The 21,319-nt window shown below is 49.6% G+C and overlaps 3 protein-coding genes across 3 annotated transcripts; all 3 read right to left on the reverse strand.

Moving 5' to 3' along the window:
* Positions 1-289: 289 nt before the first annotated feature.
* FOBCDRAFT_136720 (Endonuclease/exonuclease/phosphatase) lies at positions 290-2,135 on the reverse strand (the record flags this gene model as incomplete). The annotated part of the gene is made up of 3 exons (XM_031186019.3): positions 290-337; positions 562-1,840; positions 1,999-2,135. The coding sequence occupies 3 exons, from the start codon at positions 2,133-2,135 to the stop codon at positions 290-292; spliced, it is 1,464 nt and encodes a 487-aa protein (XP_031037154.3).
* A 2,252-nt stretch (positions 2,136-4,387) lies between these two features.
* Positions 4,388-6,272, reverse strand: FOBCDRAFT_226595 (kinase-like domain-containing protein). The gene is made up of 3 exons (XM_031186015.3): positions 5,821-6,272; positions 4,511-5,647; positions 4,388-4,410 (listed from the first exon to the last, which is right to left on the reverse strand). Exons 1-2 carry the CDS (start codon positions 5,830-5,832, stop codon positions 4,544-4,546), a joined length of 1,116 nt encoding a protein of 371 aa, XP_031037150.1. The 5' UTR covers positions 5,833-6,272; the 3' UTR covers positions 4,388-4,410; positions 4,511-4,543.
* Positions 6,273-15,556: 9,284 nt separating this feature from the next.
* FOBCDRAFT_275837 (uncharacterized protein) lies at positions 15,557-18,658 on the reverse strand (the record flags this gene model as incomplete). The annotated part of the gene is made up of 4 exons (XM_031186006.2): positions 15,557-15,702; positions 15,753-16,427; positions 17,182-18,288; positions 18,367-18,658. 4 exons carry the CDS (start codon positions 18,656-18,658, stop codon positions 15,557-15,559), a joined length of 2,220 nt encoding a protein of 739 aa, XP_031037141.2.
* Between the last annotated feature and the right edge of the window lie 2,661 nt (positions 18,659-21,319).

The raw sequence follows: 21,319 nt of genomic DNA on the forward strand, positions 1-21,319 counted from the left end.
AGATACTATACTACACTACTCCTTGGTATCCAATGTTCGTTTAACTCCATTGCTTTTTACGTCTTTTTACCTTGTGCAAGCGAATGGTTTAGCTCATGACATCTGAGTTGTATAGGCAGTTATACCTGAAGCTTTATATTACCCGCACATCTGATACTCGTTTCTCGGGGCCGTGAAATGTGTGGCGAGACAGTGAAGGATAATCTTGCACATACCTCATTTCCTGTTCAATGAATTTATTTGTTAACGCTGTTTGCCTTTGCTTGCAAGCAGTGAAACTAATACAATACTACGTTTTTGCATACATGATGTTTGAGTGCTTGCCTGCTGCTATATACTATCTAAATGAGTTGTATCAACCAGCAAATAATAAAGTGAGCAACGGGGGATAGCGACAGACACGCAGTCTTGTGTCACAAGCATAGTACAAGACAACCCCACCGGGCCTTAGGGTGTTTGAAGTTGCTAGGTCTTCTTGCAATTATGTTTTCACATCCCCCGAGACCAGAGAGAACAATGCAGTAAAAATGTGGCTCAGAACCGCCAGTACAGCCAGTACACACCTGCACCAAAAGCGAGTACTGTGGCTAGGATACAGACACCCTGCTTAGTACTCCAGAGGTACATGCTCCAGCCTGCCATGACCTCCTTACGGCGTGCGGCGGCCCGGCGCTCCCAGGCCTCTGGGTCAATTTCCATAGGGAGTCGGGCCCGAGGGTCCTTGCTTACACCACGGTCCAGGTCTGACGGCGGGGCCATATCACTCGGTGAAATGAGGGGCACGTCGATACGTAGGAACACTGGACGATGATCGCTCATACGCAGTACTGGAAGACAGTCATAAGCACGAACGTTGAACTTGGGGTCCTGGCTATTCCCTTTTTTGAGCCATGAAGGTACGTCGAGAAATAGGATCCGATCTGTCCAACCTGGATAGCGATGAACCGCAAATTTCCAGGGCACGTCAAGCTCGGGCTCTCGCGTGCCAGGTCGTGGTGGTAACACATCGTACTTGTAAGTCGGTGGGAAGCGCACCTCGTGCTCTGATAACCCATGTAAAGTGCGGCCAGCGTTACGCTCACGGGTAAGCTGATCGAGACGGAAAAAATCTGGATAGTAGTTCTCCGACTCCGGATCTAGACTGGGGAATGTAGCGGAAGGGGGCGGGGACGTGGTGGATATTCTATAATTTAGATCGCCGGCAACAAAGAGGAATGATGAGGGCCTGAAAACGGAGATGTTGTGCAACTGTTGTTGAAGTTGTGAGTGTTGCTCGTTGTGTTCATTATCGAGGAGGCGCGTACGCTCGGGCTCGTCTTCGGCGGGTGGTGTTGAGGCTGGAGATGGGGTGACAGAGGTCTTGTAGCTATTCACAACCACTTCTGGGTTTTCAAAAGCCATACCACGCATTATAGCAGCCCAGTTGGCATTACGCCGGGGTAAGTTCCATTCCATAGCCGCCAGATGTGTTGCGACAAAAGTCAGCTCAGATGAGCCACCATCAGCTTCATAAAGCATGCGTAGACCGACAGCGCCCTTGTTCCCTATCTCAGCGGCCCCAAACCCAACTTCCGCCTCTTGAATATTCTTTAGCCTCGAAGGCTCGCGAGCGAAGAGCATTATGGCGGTGTAGCCAACATTTTTGGCTCGCACAAGTGTGTATGGCTTCGAGGGGAGGGCGGTGGGCGTAGTGTTGACAGTCTCGCTATTTCTACTCGATATATCATCAATAATATGTTGAGCGGCGATATTGATGGCTTGTTCGTATCGTGAGAGGTATGGGTTCAAGAAGTAACCACCAATGAAGGAGTACGCCAAGGGTGCCACCTCCTGTAGCGAGCTGCGAACAGAACATGAATCAGTACAAGATATCCCGGTGCTCTATATAGACCTTGTGCTGATCGTGTCTCGAGTCCCATGACTGTCGAAGCTAGCAGCGTATCGAGGGCGTTGGTAACCTGATCGCCTTCGGAAGAGACGAAGAGGATTGCGGCTTACAGAACAACAACCTCTGGTAAACCAGTTGCGTTTTGACGAAAGGCGGTTTGCAAATGGCTGCCGAAGACGGGAATATCGAGAAGATTCTTGGCACAGTTGAACGTGAGGTATAAGAGGTCAATAGAAGGGGGCGTCATGGTGGATGGAGCGGAGGAAGACGACAGCTTGGATTGGGAAGTCGACGTTGATTTTGTAGTCGTGGATTTGGTTACTGAAGTCGATGCCGCCATTGCAACGCACGACATTCAGGTCTCGGTGTAAAAAGCGCGAGACGGTCAAAGGTCTTGCAAGGATGAAGAAGAGAAATGGTAAGAGAGGAACCAACTAACTTAAGAAACTAAAGAGAGACAAGAACAAGGGTCCCGCTGCAAGCCTAAAAGGGAAACCTCGAGTGTGCGCGAAGCTCACGACATGCAGGGAGGATGGTGGGCAGGTGAGATTGAGGATCTGGAACTGGCTGCAAGCAAGGAAAATGTGGGGTTAATGCTTGGTTTCGTCGATCACTATCGACTTTTGGTCCGGTTTAGACTTTGTTTTGTGGGTGTCGACATACAGGCATGATCACTTGAGATCCAATCGTCAGCATAGGCCGAAGAAGGGTTCGATCGCGTGCCCAAGCTGCTCCTTGGGCTCTCAGAGTAACACTACAGATTTCGACACCCGTGATGATGTACACACACTTTCCGCCTCCTGCAAGGTACGGCTATCAACTTAAAGCTCAGTATGGTACTTACCTTAGATATTTCTGTGTTGCGTTACATGAGGTATTCAGTTAAATCTACTACCAGAAACTGAAGACTATTCCTGAGATGATGACTGAATACATGAAACGTTGTACATCCTAACTTATCTGTTTTTCAAATGTCTATTGGCCTCCTATGTAACCAGCTCCTGTCATCCTCGTTACCGCTCGAGATAACGAGACCTGTAGGCTGCGAGGCACGCATTCCACACATGTGACCATCCAAACGACCTTGTCATTGGATGGCGGTTCCTCGGACACCCATTCGAGTCTGTGCCTTCAGCATGTCAATAACCAGTCTGCTCTTTTAGGTCAGATCCATCACTTGATTAGTGTATGAGCCAGGCATCAGTTTGTTTCATGATTCAACTGAAAGCCTGTACAACTGCGTAGGCTTCATGATATCAGGGCTAAACTTACTTCACCTAACTAGGCTACGGATTACCAAGAACGAACGGCATGACGCATCGTTCTGAAGTTGAACGATAATTTCCAAATAAAACAGACTGAATTTGTAGACTACCTAATGTGTGATCAAGAAATGAATGAAGGGGTGGATGTACGTGAAATCCAGGGCTGCTCAACCCGACGGTTGAAAATGTAGGCTCATCAACCATGTGTCCCTTGTCGGCTGCTGGGGAGTTTCGTTGATACCCGATTTCCCAACCTTGGACTTCATGATGGGAGTACCATGTCAGTTGCCGCGTCACCATGGTGTTTTTGAAAGCTGCAGCAACTTGTGTCAACTTGTTCGCCCAATGAAGTGCCTGATTCCATCCACCAACCCGAACAGTAGGATACCGGAGCTGACCTTAACTTAGGCCGGTAACTCCCACTGTTGCATCTGCCACTGTACCAAGATCCTCTGCCAACGTGGACTGCTATCCGTAACAGGCTTGCCATTCGCGACATGGTGTCGAGACTAGCTTTACCAGTAGCATAATTCCTGAACCGCGTCCCCTGTTGCCTCCCCAGAAGTTATCTCCGACAGGTAGGAGCAAACTCAAAAAGACCAGAGCAAACGTCCGTGCAAATTAAATGAAAGCAAAGAAAGATACGATGAAGGAAATGCCTGCTAGGGGATCGAGCTGAGCCGCTTCGACGGAAAGGTGAGCCATAGCGAGATGTGGACCCGAATTCAGCTCCAGGGGCGAATCTTGTATTATCGACACCATGGTATGTGGCATTCCGAGGTAAGGCTACTGTGCGAGTAGCAGTGATAGCCCCACAGGTTCGGTACACCCAGAAATAGGAGTACCGGACATGCCGTTCAGGAAAGTCTCCTGAAGGCATTGTAGTCGCTCAAAGGACGAAACCCGAAGGTTTATCCATTGTGCAACATTCCAACCATCAAGAGCTACCCGAGCCATGCGTAAAGTCGTGAATTCGCCAAAAGATACGTCGAAGAACAAGATAGAGCAAAGGCGTAGAAAATAGGCGTGACCGATCCGCGCTCCAACAATCGACCTCGATCAATAAGCAGAATGATGACCAGCAGAATCATTCAGCTGTTCAAGAGACTTGCATCCGGGTGTCGATGTTGGGTGTGAATCGCCAGTATCGGTAGCCATGAGTGAGAATCCCAAAAAGAGAGGAGTGATCGGTTTAGAAATCATTTCGGCCGATAGCTGCCCGAGGCATATCCCGCTCCCTTTGAAGCTGAGCGAAGCCTGTTTATCGTCCACTGAGTCAGCCATAGTTGTCAGCAAATCTCCCTTCGGCCAGCGGTACAAAAACACACTACACGCGCGAAGGAAAAAGATTCCTTACGAGGGACTAGAAAAAATAGGCGTTACTTATCACTCACATCCTGTCGCTTCCACCGATGGCACGGTTGGTGTCGGGAGTATCGACGCCAGCACCGGAGCCTCGCTCAAGCATCTTGCGACGAGTGCTGGGAATGGCATTAGGCTTAGCAGCAGACTGGCCGGCAGTAGCGGCGTTGGTACGGCTGGCACGGGCCTTTTCCTCGTCTTCAGGGTTGGCCTGACCGGCAGCCTGTGCGATAGCCTGCGCGTTCTTCTGGTACTTGTAGACTGTCCAGTCGAAAACATAATCATACTGGAAACCTTCACGAACAAAGAGGTCGCGGAAGATCTTGCGGAGGTAGCTGTAATCAGGCTTATCGTCGAATCGAAGAGATCGAGTGTAGTTGAGGTAGATTGCGAACTCATTGGGGAATCCACGGCAGAGAACCTCAGTAGGGGTAGTCATCTTCTTTTCCATAATGCGGTCGTACTTCTGCTTCTTGGTGGCGGCCTTCAGGCCCTGCCAAGGGAGAGAGCCGCGGCAGAAATAGAGCATAACGTAACCAAGGGACTCCATATCATCACGTCGTGATTGCTCGACACCCAAGTGGGTGTTGATGGAGGCGTAGCGCGCAGTACCTGTCAGATTCTTGTTCTCTCTGTAGGGGATGTGGAAGTGAGTCTTGGGGTCGCGATACTTCTTGGCAAGACCGAAATCGATAACGTTGACTTGGTTACCTCGTTTGCCGATACCCATGAGGAAGTTGTCGGGCTTGATATCTCGGTGGATGAAAGACTTGGCGTGAATGTATTCGATTCGAGAAATGAGCTGATCGGCCAGGAGAAGAACCGTCTTCAAGGAAAACTTTCGGTTACAAAAGTTGAAGAGATCCTCCAGACTGGGGCCGAGAAGGTCGAGAACCATGGCATTATAGTCGCACTCGGTACCAAACCAGCGAACAAACGGGATTCCAACGCCACCAGCAAGAGACTTGTACACACGAGCCTCATACTCCAGTTGCGGGTGCTTGGCCTTGACGGACTCAAGTTTGATGGCGATCTCCTCACCGGAGATGATATTGGTGCCCAGATAGATATCACCGAAAGAACCTGAACCGATCTTTCGACCGATACGGTACTTGTTACCGACGCGAAGATCCTGCCCGACTGGGTTAGCCAATGCTGCAATAATGTTCCTTGCCTCTACTCAAGCTCCGGCACAAGTAACTCGGGCGATCAAAAAGGGCTTATGGTGCCTCAAGATGATTAACGTCGTTTTGGAGGTGTTGTGCACCGGAGCCTGAATCGAGACCTTGGAGATGGCGAACGTACCATGGTCGTCATGATGAAAGTTGATGGTTTTCCGTTCCGTAGGAATAAAAACGGATGAACAAGTGTACAAGTTTGTGTGATCTGCAAGCCTTCGTTGGCTATAGGGGGAGTCAGCAACGTCTAGGTTCGGTTGAAAAGTAGATAAATGAAAGCAAATGAGAAAAGGCGGCAATGCATGCAATGAGAGGGGCAAAACTGGGTCGGAGAAGAATCAGGCTTGAGGGCGGTGGGCAACGCCACAAGGCAAACCCGACGCAACTCGACGTAAGAGCGACTCGCCCGACAAGCCTCATGCAGTATCAAGAAAAGCCCGCGTAGGCATGAGTCGGTGCATCCAAATGACAGAGAATGAATATACGAACAAGACGGTTGATACAAAACCAAACAAAAAACACATTTCGGTCTAGGAAATATGATCGGCTAACATACCTGCAAGAGAATCGTGTGCGTTTGGAGGCGGTCAAAACGCGTGCAGGCTGATCTTTGGGAGGTGACGGCGTCGGTTAGGTGAGAATCGGGGATAGCTAGGAGTTAAAAACTCGGTCAAGATTCTCGAGAACTATGTGGCTCCGGTAATTCCTGAGGGTTCTTGTTGAATCTGAAAGAAAGACCAAGAGAATCTAAACAGCTATGGCAGACGTAAAGTCGCGAGGTCGTCGTCGAGATGACAGTGGGTGTAGGTAGATGTTAGGAGAAGAGATGGCGGAAGGGCGTCGTGGGATGGGAGAAAATGGCAGGCTGAGGAGGAGAAATGGGAATGAATGTGGAAGGGGGCGGGTAGGAAAGAGCAAGTGAATAAGAAAAGTGGAGAATGGGGAGAGCGAGGCCTGAGGGTGAGTGAAAAGCAGCCCAGCCCAGCCCATCATTTGGGGAAGGGGGAAAGGAATTTGTCTGAAGGGCGGGTGGCGGGTGATCCCAGCTGGAGGCTCCCAGCATGGATGGACTAGAACCAGAGCCTATGAATGGGCCCTGACGCGCCCTTCGACCGCCTTATTAGGCGCTTCTCACTGGATCAGCCACAACTTAGCGGTTCGTTTCCAGGGGGCTCGGCGTCTACTGGACAAGCGCACAGCGCACTCCCTCCCCAATGCGATGGGGCCGCTCCCTGGCTCACTTCCCATTCAGTCTTCACCGTCTAGGACTATTCAAGGGCAGGTCCCGTCGTCTTCTGGACCTGAATGCGGCCCAAAGTGGGGGATGAGGCAACAATTGGCAGGCCAAGACAGTGGAATAAGACGAGTTACAGACAGGGCGCAGAGTCAAGGCTCAGAAGTGCATGAATCGAAGTCTCACTATGTACAAAGGCAGCTCCAGGTGTTTCATGATGAATCAATCATTCAAGCTGTTTGCTTCTCTCTTGCTGTTTGCATGACCTCGGTACACGTCTTCTACCATCCATCACTGCTAACATATTCCAGCCGGGGTAGTCCAAGTATCAGACCTAAAAATCTCTCAGCACTGACCTACATGTAGGTAGTACCTCATAATTCCATTAGACTCGGGTCCCCGATTCGGTTGTTTCTTGAATCATGTTGCAATCGGGTAACTACCACGGATAATGCTCCAGGTATCATCATCCTGACATCCCAACACATTGAGGGTTGCCCACTACTAAGCTAGGCCATCGCCAATGTCAATAGCCGCCCTTGCAATGACGATCTGGAAAAAGGCCTGCCAATCACAGGACAGCCCGACAATTTATACAATATTTTCCAAGACCATCACGATGTTTAGAATGTATTATATGTCTTCAACGACAGACATTCCGAGGTTTTTTGATGTGTTTTCTTGGAACCGTTGAGATGAGTAATCTGCTTCACCGATTTAGGGCTATGGATATTGACGCCATGGGACTGAAAGTATGAAGCCTATCTGTTGGTTACATTGATGCATATTCCCGTTATTTCTATAATATCAGTCTCGCCGTCCTTGGCTCCAAGAGGTGATAGATATATATGGACTGCCGTCGAGTACATCTTTAATTCATGGTGGAGAGAATGGCAAAGGAGGACATAACTACTGCCCAATCTTCTTGATCCGCGTATTCCGTTGTTTGCTTATTCTGACCGGCCTCAATTATCTGCCTTGAAAGCCTGATACCTATGTAAAACAACGAATTGCACAGCTCCGGCTCAGCCTCCCCGGTGAGGGGTGCAAGCAAGCGAGCGAGCGAGCTGTAACTGGGCGGTAAGAGAGGTGATAACAGCTCAGAGATAATTCGAAATATTGGTGAACCTGCATGGATTCCCTTGATTCGTCTCGTAGCATGTTCAGCTTTCTCTTATGTGGTAACTAGGTATCATACTATATGACAGAGAAATGGAGAGACGGTTCGGAGCAAACCGATCAACCACACAGCAGACGGCATCTCCGCTAGAGGCAAAGAATTCTTCTAGCGCCTAGACCAAGTCATGGAAGAAATCTTAGTGCACTGAGTGAGAGAAGACTAAGCCGAGAATAAAATATGAAAACAACTTCTATCATGAAATATATGAGAATGACAAATAGATGGCCGTATTGGCAGTTTAGTTGTTGGACTTGTACAGCCAACTAACATTAGAATGATGGATTTTCACTTCCAACTTTTTTTCTTCTTCTTCAACCTTACAAAGCTGAGATATTGTTCGTCCTTCGTTTACCTTCGGAACCGACCATTCGTGACCATACCACCATGCTCACCGACTTATCATTCAACAAATCCATAGCACACATTATTTAATTCATGTCTGCCTTTTGCAAAGGGCGCTACGTACATGGGCTTTCAGGGTTCTTGCATTAAGAATGTCACGAGAACTGACTTGCAGCACCTTCCAATACGTCAATATCACGGTGACCGCGCTTCCAAAGCTCACATGATGGATGGCTCACTCAGGCTTGGTGCTGTTCCGTATAGCCCGGCTGATTACAGCAGTGCGAGTCTCAAATGATAATTAAGGAGCGACGCCGTGTAATCTGCCTCACCTGTCCACCGGCTGCGTGTATCGAGACGCCAGGGTCTGTGATGGCTTGCAGGATGTCAGTGAGCTGAAAATAGCTGCCCTGTGCTGCTATGGGTAAGGTAGTTATATGGTGCGACCATACCCAAGGTACCCCCTGTGACAATCACCATCTCGCTACGCTTCCTTGGCCCCAGAACTACAAGAGCTTCTTCTCCATGACATGCACGTTTGATTTCCCAAGAATGAAGGCGTCTCCATTCACCACTTGAGTTTGTACGCCCGACGTTAAAGATGAAACACATTGAAAGCGTGACAGGCACTAGGTAAGCCAGACGCCGCCAGATGAGGATTTTAACAGCAGATGAATCAGGTTTGGTCAATGCCGCCCCCAATCATTCCGCTCTCGAGCTCCTCAGCCATAACTAAATATTTCATCATCCTCCGCAGAAGTAGTTGAGTCTCCCACCATCTGATTAAAATAATACCAAGGCAATATTCTCAACCTGGCAGGCGGTAGTAAGGTTCTTCTTTATACGTGTCACAATTTGCAGCTCGCTGTCATATTGAGGGCCCTAGGTATATCTACCTACGAGACATCAACTCGCTTTCACCGTCACAAGCCAAGTAAGTCAATGTGAGTGTGAATGCTCTTGGCTTCAGTTCCGTAATTCAATACAACCGAGCTTGTGGTAACCATAGGAGACGGGCATCTGAATTTCTTTATTACTATCATGGAAACCCATACTTGATGTTTGACCATAGTTCAACAGCAAAAGGAGCCAGCCAGATCTGGTCTCATGACGCAATGCCTGTGGTCAATTCATGATGATGTCACCCAACATATAATTCTTCTTATCGATAGGGTAGTCTACTGAGCAATTATTTTGAATAGACTCCTATTTCTCAGTAAATGATCAGTTTTGGTCACTAACTAGATCACATACATTACCTATTTACTGATCAAACAGAGCACCAACTTAGGAGTGAACCTGTAAAATCGTTTTGAGATCTTGTAAAAGTCATGTAGCATGTTTTAAACTCCGTTGAAGCTGGTACAGAGCTTTGAGTTCGCCCAATGGAAGACAGAAGAAATATCGCTCAAAGCCTTCTATCGATAAGTACCCGTTATGATATGTTATTCCTTGTGTCATAGTTGACCAGCTTCAGTAGGGCCGCAATTTTATGTCTGTAGAATCAAGCCGTGTATTTTCGATGAGGTGCTCAATATTTATAAGGAAGGAGACAAATCTCTTAGATGAGCTTAGGAGCTAAGGCTGCGCTCTCCTGTTCTCGTTTATTATAAAGGCATGCATACGAAATTCGTTGTCCCATGACAATTAGGTCCCTCATGACTAACTAAATGGGCACCAAAGTATACTAAATTTCAAGGGAGCTATATACACAGAATCAACTAGTATCCTGGTGCGCTGGGTCCCTGTGGTGGACGTCCCGATTCTGAAGCACCCCTATACTGAGGAGCCAAGTGAGGTACATGGAAATGGTGGCCTTGAGGGGGATATTGGCCTGGTGCCTGCTGCATCGGTTGTCCCTGTTGTCCCTGCAAACCATTGGAGCCCGGTCGATAGGATGCCGATTGTCCTGATTGTCCTTGAAGATATGGTGCCAACGTACTTTCCAATACCTGGCCCGTCTTCTTTAGCCATTTATCTGCGGAGCTGCTGCCAAATAACTTTCCGCCGCCACCAGCTAGCTTTCCAAGGCCAGGCCGTGGCGGCAGCGCAGGAGGAGGTGCGAAATATGTTTGTGGTGGACGAGGATAGCTGGCTGGGTTATAGCCAGCAGGACCTGCACCGAAACCTGATGTGGGAGCAAAGCCTTGCGATGAGGATGGCCTGGGAGGGAGAGCCGGAGGCTGTAGGCTGTTTCCTGAGTGACTCGGTAAAGGGGGACTAGTAGCCGGAGCGTAGGTAGGTTGGGTAGAATACTGAGGCTGAGGAGGGTAAGGACCGGTTGGAGATGGTTGATACATCGTGGGATTTCCTGGTCCAGATTGTTGCGCTCCAGCTCCAAAGCTGGTGTCCTGAGACGCATATGGAGGTGGGGGTGATTGTGGGATCACTGTCGGCACCGGTGTACCATATGGTCTCGTGTTCGGCTGTTGCGCGTGTGTTTGCTGTACCTTAGGCCCGGATGTAATTGGTTGTTGATAAGGGGCGGGTAGGTGAGGGGATGCTTGATTCAAAGTGCTTTGCGCTGGTTCTACTGGAGATGAATAAGTTGGCTGCTGCACACCATAGTTGAACTGAACCGGAGTGGATTGTGATGAGTTGCTGGCCGAAGTTGGCATAACAGATGCCGGGGCTTGTGCGACGGTTATGTTGGATTGGTTTAATCCAAAATTATGTGCTTGAACCGGAGTAGCATATTGCGGCTGTGCAAATGGCACTCCAGCATGATGAGATGGACCTGGTGATGCTACTGATGAAGGTGAATCAACTAGAGATGCAGGTGTCTGGGCGTACGTCTGGACAGCAACGTGAGCAGCATATTGTGGCTGAGTGAAGGGAACTCCAGCATTCGTCGCAGGAGTTGCCGGTGAAGAAACAACTGAGGATAACTGGACTGAGGGGGTCACAGGGGAGGGAAGATAGGTCGACGTAGATGGAGGCATTGGTTGAGCCGGAGCAGCGTTCGGAATGCCATACTGTCGTTGCGGCTGTGGCTCTGATTGTTGCGTTTGAGGCTTCGGGGAGGCAGGAAGACTGGCAGCTGGCTTTGGCAGAGTAGCACCCGAAGCTGGAGGATTTGGAGTGTGGCTCGGAGGTGTTGTCGAGGTGATTTGGTGGGAAACTGTCCCGGGTGGTTGTTGTTCTGGGGGCTTTGAAGGGGATGCAGGAGGGACATTCTGATTAGAGGACGCGGTGGCAGGATGAGTATTGGATGTTGGTACAGATGAAGCAAGAGGCTGAGTCGAATGTGGCCTATATGGCCGATATGCATTTAGAGCCGTTGGCGACTGCGAGTCGGTCCTATCAGGCCGGCCTAAAGGCTTGGGCTCTAAATCAGATGACTCCTGGGACACTGGAGGAACATACGCCTTGAAGGCAGGAGGGGAAGTTGCATTGGCAGGACGATGGGCAAGTTTCAACGGTGCAGGATAGAAGGCATAGTCCTCGTTTTTGAGGTCTGGGCTTGAAGGATTGGTGGATGGCCGTGTGCCACGAGGAACCTCTGGAGGGCTGTCATCGCTATCGCCAGGATAGGGTCTGTACACTGGCTCTGATGGGCGACGGTTGTCTGTCTGAGGTCGTTGCGTCTCTTTTAACTTATCATCCGAAGATTCGGGTCCGAAGTATGCCCAGGGATTGGCCATGACAGATTGGGATGCAGTGGATGTGTCTTTGCTTGGCTTGTTCTGGTCCTCTTGGCCTTGTTGTGTTGGTTTGGACGCACCCAGGGCCTGAAGGGACGACGGGCACTTATTAGAAAGACTAGATTGGTTTCCATCTTGACCATGCTGCGGAAGCACTGGCTCGCCGCTCATCTCAAACACAGGTGTTCCATCTGGCCTATGATGAGATGGGGCATCACCGGGACGTCCTGGCTCACTGTCAAGTTCAGCGACGAATAGGGGAGGCGGATGATTGCCGTCGTAATAAGGGGTCCGGACCATATTTCCAGCGGCAATATACAGTGGTCTTATCCAAGACGATTATATGGTGAGATAACGTGTATTCGACGTTAAAAGAAAAGGCCTGATGTTAACTCAGGGCTGTGGAAGAGTTGGGTGAAAGGGAGGCTCTAACGCCTTGCGGGCTGCCTTGACAATGTGACTGCCTTGCACTTGAGTTACCTAACTAGTGCACTTACCTGAAAGGGACATAGTACTGTCGTCTTCATTTCTCTTGTTCCTGTAGCTCTGAGACCCTGGTCTCAGATAGGTAGGACTAAAAATACTACCCGCATTCCAGTGACATGCTTTTCACTCAGCTGAAAGACCCTACGTGGCTTGGCTTTGGTGGGAATTGGTCTCGGGCTGAAGCTAAGCCACTATATTGGTCATGACAGGGGGTGTTGTGTCGAATCTTTGGTTTGGCTGAGAAAAGCTTCTTTCGAAGGTTCGGTTCTTGGCATATTCACAATCACCGATAATCTAAACGGCCACAACATACTTCAAATATGATCTTCGAAACACCTTTATCAGTCTAACTGTAAGTTGTACAGATGAGTCTGGGACACAATTCGGTCAAGAATATGGTCCTGCCCGCAGATCAATCAATGTATTAGCATTTCTTTGGCTTGTTTCGAGAATACAGACCATGCACATCCAAAAAGAAAAGAAAGAGAAAAAGAAGTCTTAAAAACCTCGCGCCAATAAATAATAGCTCCATGTAAACACATACATCCTATCGTTCTGACTTGTCATTCCTCTTTTTACCACTCATAAAGTGGCGACCCATTAGCAATTCTGCCGCCTATCTTGTTTGACATATCAGATACAACCCGTTATCCGTCTTTGTTTGTCATATGGGGCTTGAATAATCTTTCACTTAAGGTACCTCTTATTTCACCAGAAGCGTTGAATAAGTTCCGCGAATGACTATGACTCAAGACTGTAGTCACGATATGTACTTTCACCGCTTGTGCTGACAAAAATCATCAACAACCTTGCCAGCATCTCATATAAAACTCCCTACGTATCTACTCCTTCTTCCAAGTTATATTTCCATGATTGATTTTACGGTTACTGTTTAACATAGTGTTGATTTAATTGGATGGTTACCTTTCCCTACGATTTGAATGCCTTGGAAGGTCATCTTAATTCCCCAGGGTTCCTATGGTGTCACTATCTACTCGTCCAGCATGACATCTGGGTTACTAGTCTTATGTTTCTCTGGAGTAGCCTTGCATGTCTGGGGATTTTTTTTCTTAAGAATCTGGCATGCTACCTCCTGAGAATGTGCCTAAGCTGAGCACCTCCATAGCAGGTGAACATACCAATCATTGGTTTACACACGGTGAGAAATTCTGATGGCGCCCACACCCAGAAGAATACAAACGAGATCATCTAGATTCTCTAGTGCAAATGAAATGTCAAACCGGTTGTAAGCCTGTAAGGAAACAGGAATCTCACTATCTGGTTTATTAATGTCCGCGGACTGGCTCCTCTTTCTTGAGGTATGTCTGTGAGTAGCTCAACTATCTTTGCTAGACCCCCTTCGCTCATGTCTGATAAAACCACGAGCGAGTATTTTGCGTTCATTTTTCAGATTATGCATAGTAATGAACCGGTTCGAAACCCTTGACACGGCCCTGGGCACTGCCGTCACAGCAAAATCTGGTGTTTGTTCTTCGTCTTCCTCTTCGTATTTGGATGTATCTCTCACAATATCTCTCACAATATCTCCCTAATATCCATATAGTATTACCAGTTGGTCTTTTGGCACTCCACCTTGTGTCACCTTGTCCCAGCTAGACGGTGGCATATCTTTATCATGTACAATAATCTTAATGGCTGATCTCCTGTGACATTGTCCTCGCGGTTATCAATGCTCTCCCACCTGGACCAATGCAACCTCACGAAAGCGCGCACTCAGAGAACTCCAGATCGTCTGAGCCAATGAAGACCCAGGATTATTCAGTGCTTTCTCGAATTCTGGCTCACGTGCCAGCTCTCGAAACTGAATCCAGGCTCAGCGCAAGACTCACAGAGTTGGAAATTCGACGACATACCACTAGCATACTAAGCCATGCGACTCAAGATGGCCAACTTTCCCGAGCTATTAGCATCTCGTCATAGAGCTTTGAACTTATCTGAAAAGTGACGAAGAAATAAGACCTAAGACTCCGAATACTAGCGACAGAGGCGCTTCTAGCCATGTACTCTCTAGAATAAGCTCAAGTCTAACAGCCCTGACGAATACAGTTACTTCTACCTATGTTAGGTTCCTTAGGAGAGTGCCCAAGAACCAAGGTGGCTGTTAAACTCAAGTAGCTATGTGAAATGTGCTCCTCTGCGCTAGAGTGCGAATATGTGAGAATAAAGACAAAATTGGCATGGTACAATACATTGCATACTTGAGATACATGTTCCTTTGAGGTAGCATGAGTGTTAAGCTTTCCTCTCGTCTATTGTTCTCCTCACACAGATGAACATCTTTCTTGACACGACGTTACGAGACTCTGTATTATTATATCACAAAAGTATCAAAGCATTACTGGCCAAAGACAATATAATTTTTTCTTCCCAACGATAAATACACAGTATTGTGATAAAGGTGGCTTTGGCCGATACCGAAGCACTAAATCATCCCTTCTTTCTTCTTTCTTCTTCCATTTCCATATGTAATTAATCCATTCTCCGGCTGAACCAACTGCTGCTATGATCAAACAAGCATATGTGGTATTCCTAATGTTCACAACGGCAGCTTGTTGTATGTGTAGCTCCCATTCCTGTGGAATCTTTGTATCTTGCTTTGTAGCATTAATATACAGGAGCCACTAGATGACAAAAAAGGCTTTAAGCTCCAGCACCTTCGACAAAACAAAGCTTGCGAGAAAAGCTAACAGTAAGCTTTGATAAAACAATATTGATGCGAGAGAAAGTGGTAAGGCAACCGCGACAAGTCAAGAGAAGAAAATGGTGTAGTAAATAAGAGAGAAGACACCTCCATTGGATGCCATCGCAGAATGGTATCGTTGAATATGAGACGAACAATGAGAGAACCAATCTCTAATATCGATGATGCAGCTGGGGATGTTTAAAACAAAAAGGACAGTGTTTTAGCTTGGGGTTTGATAAAAAAAAACAAGGCCAAAGAGTAAAGGGATAGGTTTTATTCGTCGTCTTCCTTCGCACCACGTCGCACGCGTTCATTCCATCGCCTCTTGCCAGCGCGAGTTTCGTAATGGGGGGCAACAGTTTTGACGTCTTGCATGACACTCTCAATAGCAGCGCGCGTCTTGTTACGGTAGCAGTCCACTACAAGTTGTTAATAATCAATTTGCCAAAGAGTGATCGTGACAACTTACATGCTCGCTGCAAGAACACGGTCCGACCCGCAAAGACTCGGCTCTGTAGCCAGGCCATGCGGTAGCCAAGATCATTGAGACGGACTTCCCTGCCCCGGGTCGACTTCCTCATTCGGGGAATGGCAATCTCGCCTGAGGATTCGCCCATGGGAACCTTGACCATCTCCTTGCCAGTCCTATTAACACCGCGGCGGCTAGACTCACGGCCTTCGGTCTCTTCGGTACCATCGTCATCATGATCTTCACCAAAGAAACGCGAGCCGGTGGCACTAGGGGGAGGACTTTGCATTTCCCGGGGAAAGTAGCTGCGGGGGAAGACACTGGCACCCTTGCGGAAGCTGTCGGGAATCTCATTAGTATCGACGCCCTCGAGGGTGACCCTGACCCGGAGACGAGATCCGCGAACGTTGTCCTCGACAAGGATAAACTTTCGCTTCTTAGCTTCAGGGATATCCGGGAATAGATCGTCAGGCTCATCAGCGTTGGCTTTGCTGTGGCGCTTGGCTGGGACAGCGCCCCCAGAGTGAGGAGCCATGTGAGACATTGGCGCACTAGTGGGATAAGGCTGATTATTGTACCCAGTAAAGACATGGGCTGGTCTCACATCGTCATTACTTGATGGGTTCTGGGCGGTAGGGGCTTGGTGGTGATGGTGTTCGTAGGAATTGCCATCGCCTATGAACATCTCTTGTTAGCTTGTCTCCAAATACAAATTCAGTTCGTGAGTGCTTATGATGACAAGGCGTGGATAGGATGAGCAGTAGCGACAGCAAATGCAAAACATGACCAAACTCAGAGTATCTAGCTTCAGGGATTAAAGCAGAACGAAGGGATAAGGCTTGCAAGGTTGATCTAAGTGAGGCAACCAAAGACAAACGGTAACTTTTAAAGCCAATTGGCAGATTGAACTCGTCTAAGAGTCGCGAAAACCCAGCAGCAAATCAAACAACTAACAGTAGCAGCAGCAACTGTGCAGGCGCGACTTTATGGTAATGTACAGAACTGTGCCAATAAACAAATAAAGAGTTCCTCATAATCCCTCGAGCCACTGCGGCATGCTGTATAGATATAAGTAACATCCGCCTATGTCGTCTTTGACAGGCAGTGAAAACACAAAGAAAGGAGATGACAAACCCATTTCCCAAACTTTCGAACCGCGAACCGAAACAATGGAGATAGTAAAGACGTAGATACAGCCGCTGCGGCGGAGGAACAGATTTTGTAAGACAGTAAGGAAAAAAACAAAGTGCGTTTGGTATCAATTAATCAACACAACGTTGGTCAAGCAGAGCTTTTGATGATGCGGTGCGGTGCGATGAGTTGAGGGGTAGTGAAGGGGCGAGGCAGATGGGAGCGTGGAGGCTAAAAAGGCCATGTGCAAACGCCGACACGAGTGTCGTTCAAATCAATCACATCTGGTGGAACATACCAACTTCATCTCCTCCACTTTGTCCCGTACCGTCAGGGTGAGCTCCTGGCTGGTGGTGGTGCATTGGTTGACCCATGCTGCCGAGACCAGGTTTGCCCATTGCGGCGGGACCAGGTCCCATGGGTCCTGGACCTCCAGGCATCCCTGAAGGCCCGCTGGGGCCGGGCATGTGAGCCGCACCGGGATGCGGAGAAGCTTGAACCTGTTTGCGCTGGTTCATCTTTGCCATGCGGCGAACTCGTCTGCTGCGAAGTCGGGGATCTTGGTTGCTATTGCGCCAGCTGTCGACCGCTCGCTGGATAAGTCCTCGCTTGCCTCTGAGGGGAATGTTGAGCTCGGCCAAAGCCCAGCCAACACGGTTGCAGTCGGTCTCATACATCAGGCGGTTGCCGCGATATTGGTCCTTGGGGCAACATGCTCGGGGGTAGACGCAGTTTTCCTGCTTGAATTCTGGTGATAGTTCATCAATGTTGACGGACTCAACATCACAGCGGATGGTGTACTCCATCTTGACCCTGTCCCTAGAGTACTCAAAGGCTATCCACTGTACACCATTACCGTCTTGTCGGACAACGAGAGGGGTTGTGGCGGGGATAGGTCCCGGTGCTGCGCTTGGATTGACACCGGGCGTGGTGTTTCCTGGGCTCTGCAGTTGTCCGCCGTTTTGAGGGTGGTGAGCCTGCTGCATCGGAGATGACTGAGGCTTCTGGAGCTGCAGAGGCACCTGAGGCTCGATTTTGGGCCGAGGACTACCGGTCATTCCTGCGTGCGCATGTTGCGCAGCATGCTGCGTCATTTGGTTTTGGGGTGCGGTTTGAGACATCATCATGGTGGGCTGCGATGTCATGGACTGTTGGGGGTGTGGCGCGTGTTGCGCATAGGGCGAGGCGGCAGCTTGAGGAGGCATGGTCTGATATTGATTCTGCGGCTGGTAGTACATAGATTGTTGAAGATGCTGCGATGGGGGTTGGCCGTAGATGCTTCTGTGTTGATCATGTTGCGAGGGCGATGCGACTGAAGCAGGGGAGTTGGATTGAGGCGTATGGTAGGACATAGGAGGGTAGGGAGGTCTCGGCATTTGTGCTGCGGCCATCATATCGGAGGTATCTACGTTGCGTAATGTAAGTGACTGTCTTGAAACGCGAACTTCGAAAATGGGATGCTCTCAAGCCAGCAAGAACTTACCTGCGGATGTGTATCCGCTTGTGGCACCAGGTGTGCTGTAAGGGCTTGGATGGTTGTAGTAGTTGAGGTTGTCCTGATTGCTAGGCGGCTGAGCACTGGTTTGGTACCCTTGAGGAAGGGAATGCGTGGACGAGTACGCGCTTGGATGCTGCTGCTGTTGTGGTGGTTGGTGAGGTTGAGTGTGATGCTGCTGGTGAACTACACTCGGGGGTCGCGAGTGTTGCAAGTGTTGGGAAGGCGGATGACCCTGTTGCTGGTGCTGTGGATGATGCTGCATAGAGAGAAGACCCATTAGTCAGACATGGACGTGACGTGTGAAAAAAAATGAAGCTATAAGGCACGGGTCGAAGAAAGAAAATAGTATAAAGTCAAGGACGCGTTGGTGTTTTATTTTCCCCTTGCCAGTACCCAGGTCTGGGGAGCTGGTTTAAGTGGATGTCCCCTGGTGAGGACTGGGATTGCACGGGTGAGGCGGGCTAGGCTCGGAGTGGTAATAATGATAAAGCAACCCGGTTCTCGAGGGCTACAGCGAAGAACACGGGATGGAGGGCACTGGGGGGTGGCTATACCGCTTGGCTGGATGTGGTTGGAGAGAGATTGGCAATTGGTACCTTCAAACTGTCTCCGTCTCGAAGGTTAAAGCTCGTGTGCCAGGGACGAGGAAAAGAGAGCAGGCCTTTGGAGCACCAGAAGACAAGATCGATCGAACGAAGGGTGTGCTAGAGGGTGGGCGACGGGGGGGAAACGAAGGGGCAGGGGAGCGGGTATTTGAACCAAGATTGCAGTATGGGGATGAGAACAAGGTATGATCTCAAGTGGATAATAGAGAATGGGCGACTGGACCATGGGTAATGAGCTGGTTAATGGGATGGCAGACCAGGCAAGTGCTCAATTAAGATGCAACTGTTGAGCCAGCGGATAGGAACCAGGAGTACGAGGCTTGTCTGGCAGTTGAGCGGGCGCCACCAGGTCAGGGTTCAACGAGAGTAAAATGCTGTCAAGAGGGGAGGGGTCTGCCTGGAAATGGACAGGGATGATATGAAAGTGCTGCAATTGTGCCAGTCCGCGACGACACCCCTGTCGCAGGATTCCCCAGGAGCATAAATTACTTTGGGATCAAGAGACCGGAGCGGTGGACAACTAGTGAATGTCCTTTGAGAAGGGTTCACCAGCTTAAGCAATAATAGGTATCGCAGTACAAAGCCCACAGCAGCGACACACAGTGAGGAGTGGGAATAAGTGCAAGTGGTGCAACCGGGGTGGTGTGTCTGCGAAAGCTCAAACCCGATTTCAAGAACCGGAAAAGAACACTCCAGCTATGCACCCATTCAGACCTCGACCCATCCAATTTTCAGAAAAAGGGGACAGAGGGGTGACCACGGGCTGGAGGATACGGGTAAGATGATGAGGATGTACTGCCGGTAGGTACTTGTCCCTCTGTACCTGCAAGTCGAGGTACTGTTGCGTAGCGTGTGTCGGCAGCCCAAGCAGATGTCTCCGGGGAGGACAACGCATGGAAGAAACGTGACAGGGGTCGGCTGGGTTTGATTAAGTGGCCAATGGTCGCCTCACCAAGGCGCCCAGAAAGGAGCAGCTGCCCAATAGGGAACACGAGAACCGGGGCTAGCCAACGGGCCAGGAATACACCGGGATTGGCTTTTCCCTGGTGATCCTATTTTGGCCACAGGCGGTGTGGATAACGTCTTTTCAACCGTCGACTTTGATGGTCCCATCTCACATCCCCTGGTCATTCGCGCTGGCCCGCCCCCAAAATGGCCCGGCTAGAGATTTGGAGCTTCAACTCGACTGACGCGCAACGGTCACTGACTGCGGGAGCAATGGTGTACAGAGTTCCGTCCGGGTCCAGGTACCTGCAGAGTACCGCACGTTGATGCGCGAAATCTCGCGTATAGGTGCTTGTTTCCTTCTAGATGAACTGGGCCCTCGAGGCTTGCGGCTGTGGATATTGCAGCCTGCTCCTGCAAGAGGCCGCTTGCTCGATGTCAATGCAGTACGTCACCACTGGTGTATCCTAGTGGTGATGCTGATGAACGCAGTGAAAAGGATGCATGTAGGCGAGGTTGTGCGTTCAGTTCTTCACGTCACGTCCTGTTGTTCCCTCTGTCGACATTTGACATTTGACGATCGTTCTGCCACGCCCTGAATCAGGATGGGCAGACCAGTATCTGCAGCCCAGCGCCCCACTGGAAGAGCACCGCCGATACAGTCTGTACCCACTTAGAATAGTGCGGTCAGGGTCGCCAAGCGTTCGCTGTTCTGGTGTTCTTGGTCGCGTATTGTCATCTCAAAAAGAAAATTAAGACGTTTCTCAGCTGAGTTAAGCGTCCTTCTCGGCGTCTTTCCCAGGCATCATCCACCGGGTGCTGCTCCGCGCAGCCGCGGCGCGTCATTGACGAGATTTGGATTGCTTGGTGTGGTGGACATCTTGGTCGGCAGGTTGACTGACACTTGCATTCTTGTGTCGCCAGCCTCGCGACCGTTAAGTGGATAGCAGCCAAACTTTGGCCTTGGTGGCGCTTCTGTGGCACCTCGAAAACCCAAATTTTGGCTTTCGTGATTGCTGGTGAATGGCAGTTGTAATTGTGTCTGCGCACTCCCGTTGCGTCCAAAATATGGCTTGATGGCTTGAACAGAACGGTGTGGCTAGTGCATGCAAGGTCGCTGGCCGTTTCCCTCAACGCGGCTGTCGAGAAGGATACGTCGCAATGTTTCGCCTCAGCCTGGTCTGTCTCTCCCATTTTTGGGATTTGAAATGAGCATCTGGTCAAGAAGGCTGGAGCTGTTCACCCCCTCCCCTGATCCCTGCGGCGGCCCCGGTCATGGTGAAACAAGAGATACCCTGCTCAACCCACCTTGGGGCTCCTGACCTGGTCAAGCTTGCGACAGGCATATTGCGCGGGACGCATCTCGAAATCTTGGTATTCCCGGGAAC

The sequence above is a fragment of the Fusarium oxysporum genome, chromosome VI (genome assembly GCF_013085055.1).
Source record: "Fusarium oxysporum Fo47 chromosome VI, complete sequence".
Classification (NCBI taxonomy): Eukaryota; Fungi; Ascomycota; class Sordariomycetes; order Hypocreales; family Nectriaceae; genus Fusarium; species Fusarium oxysporum.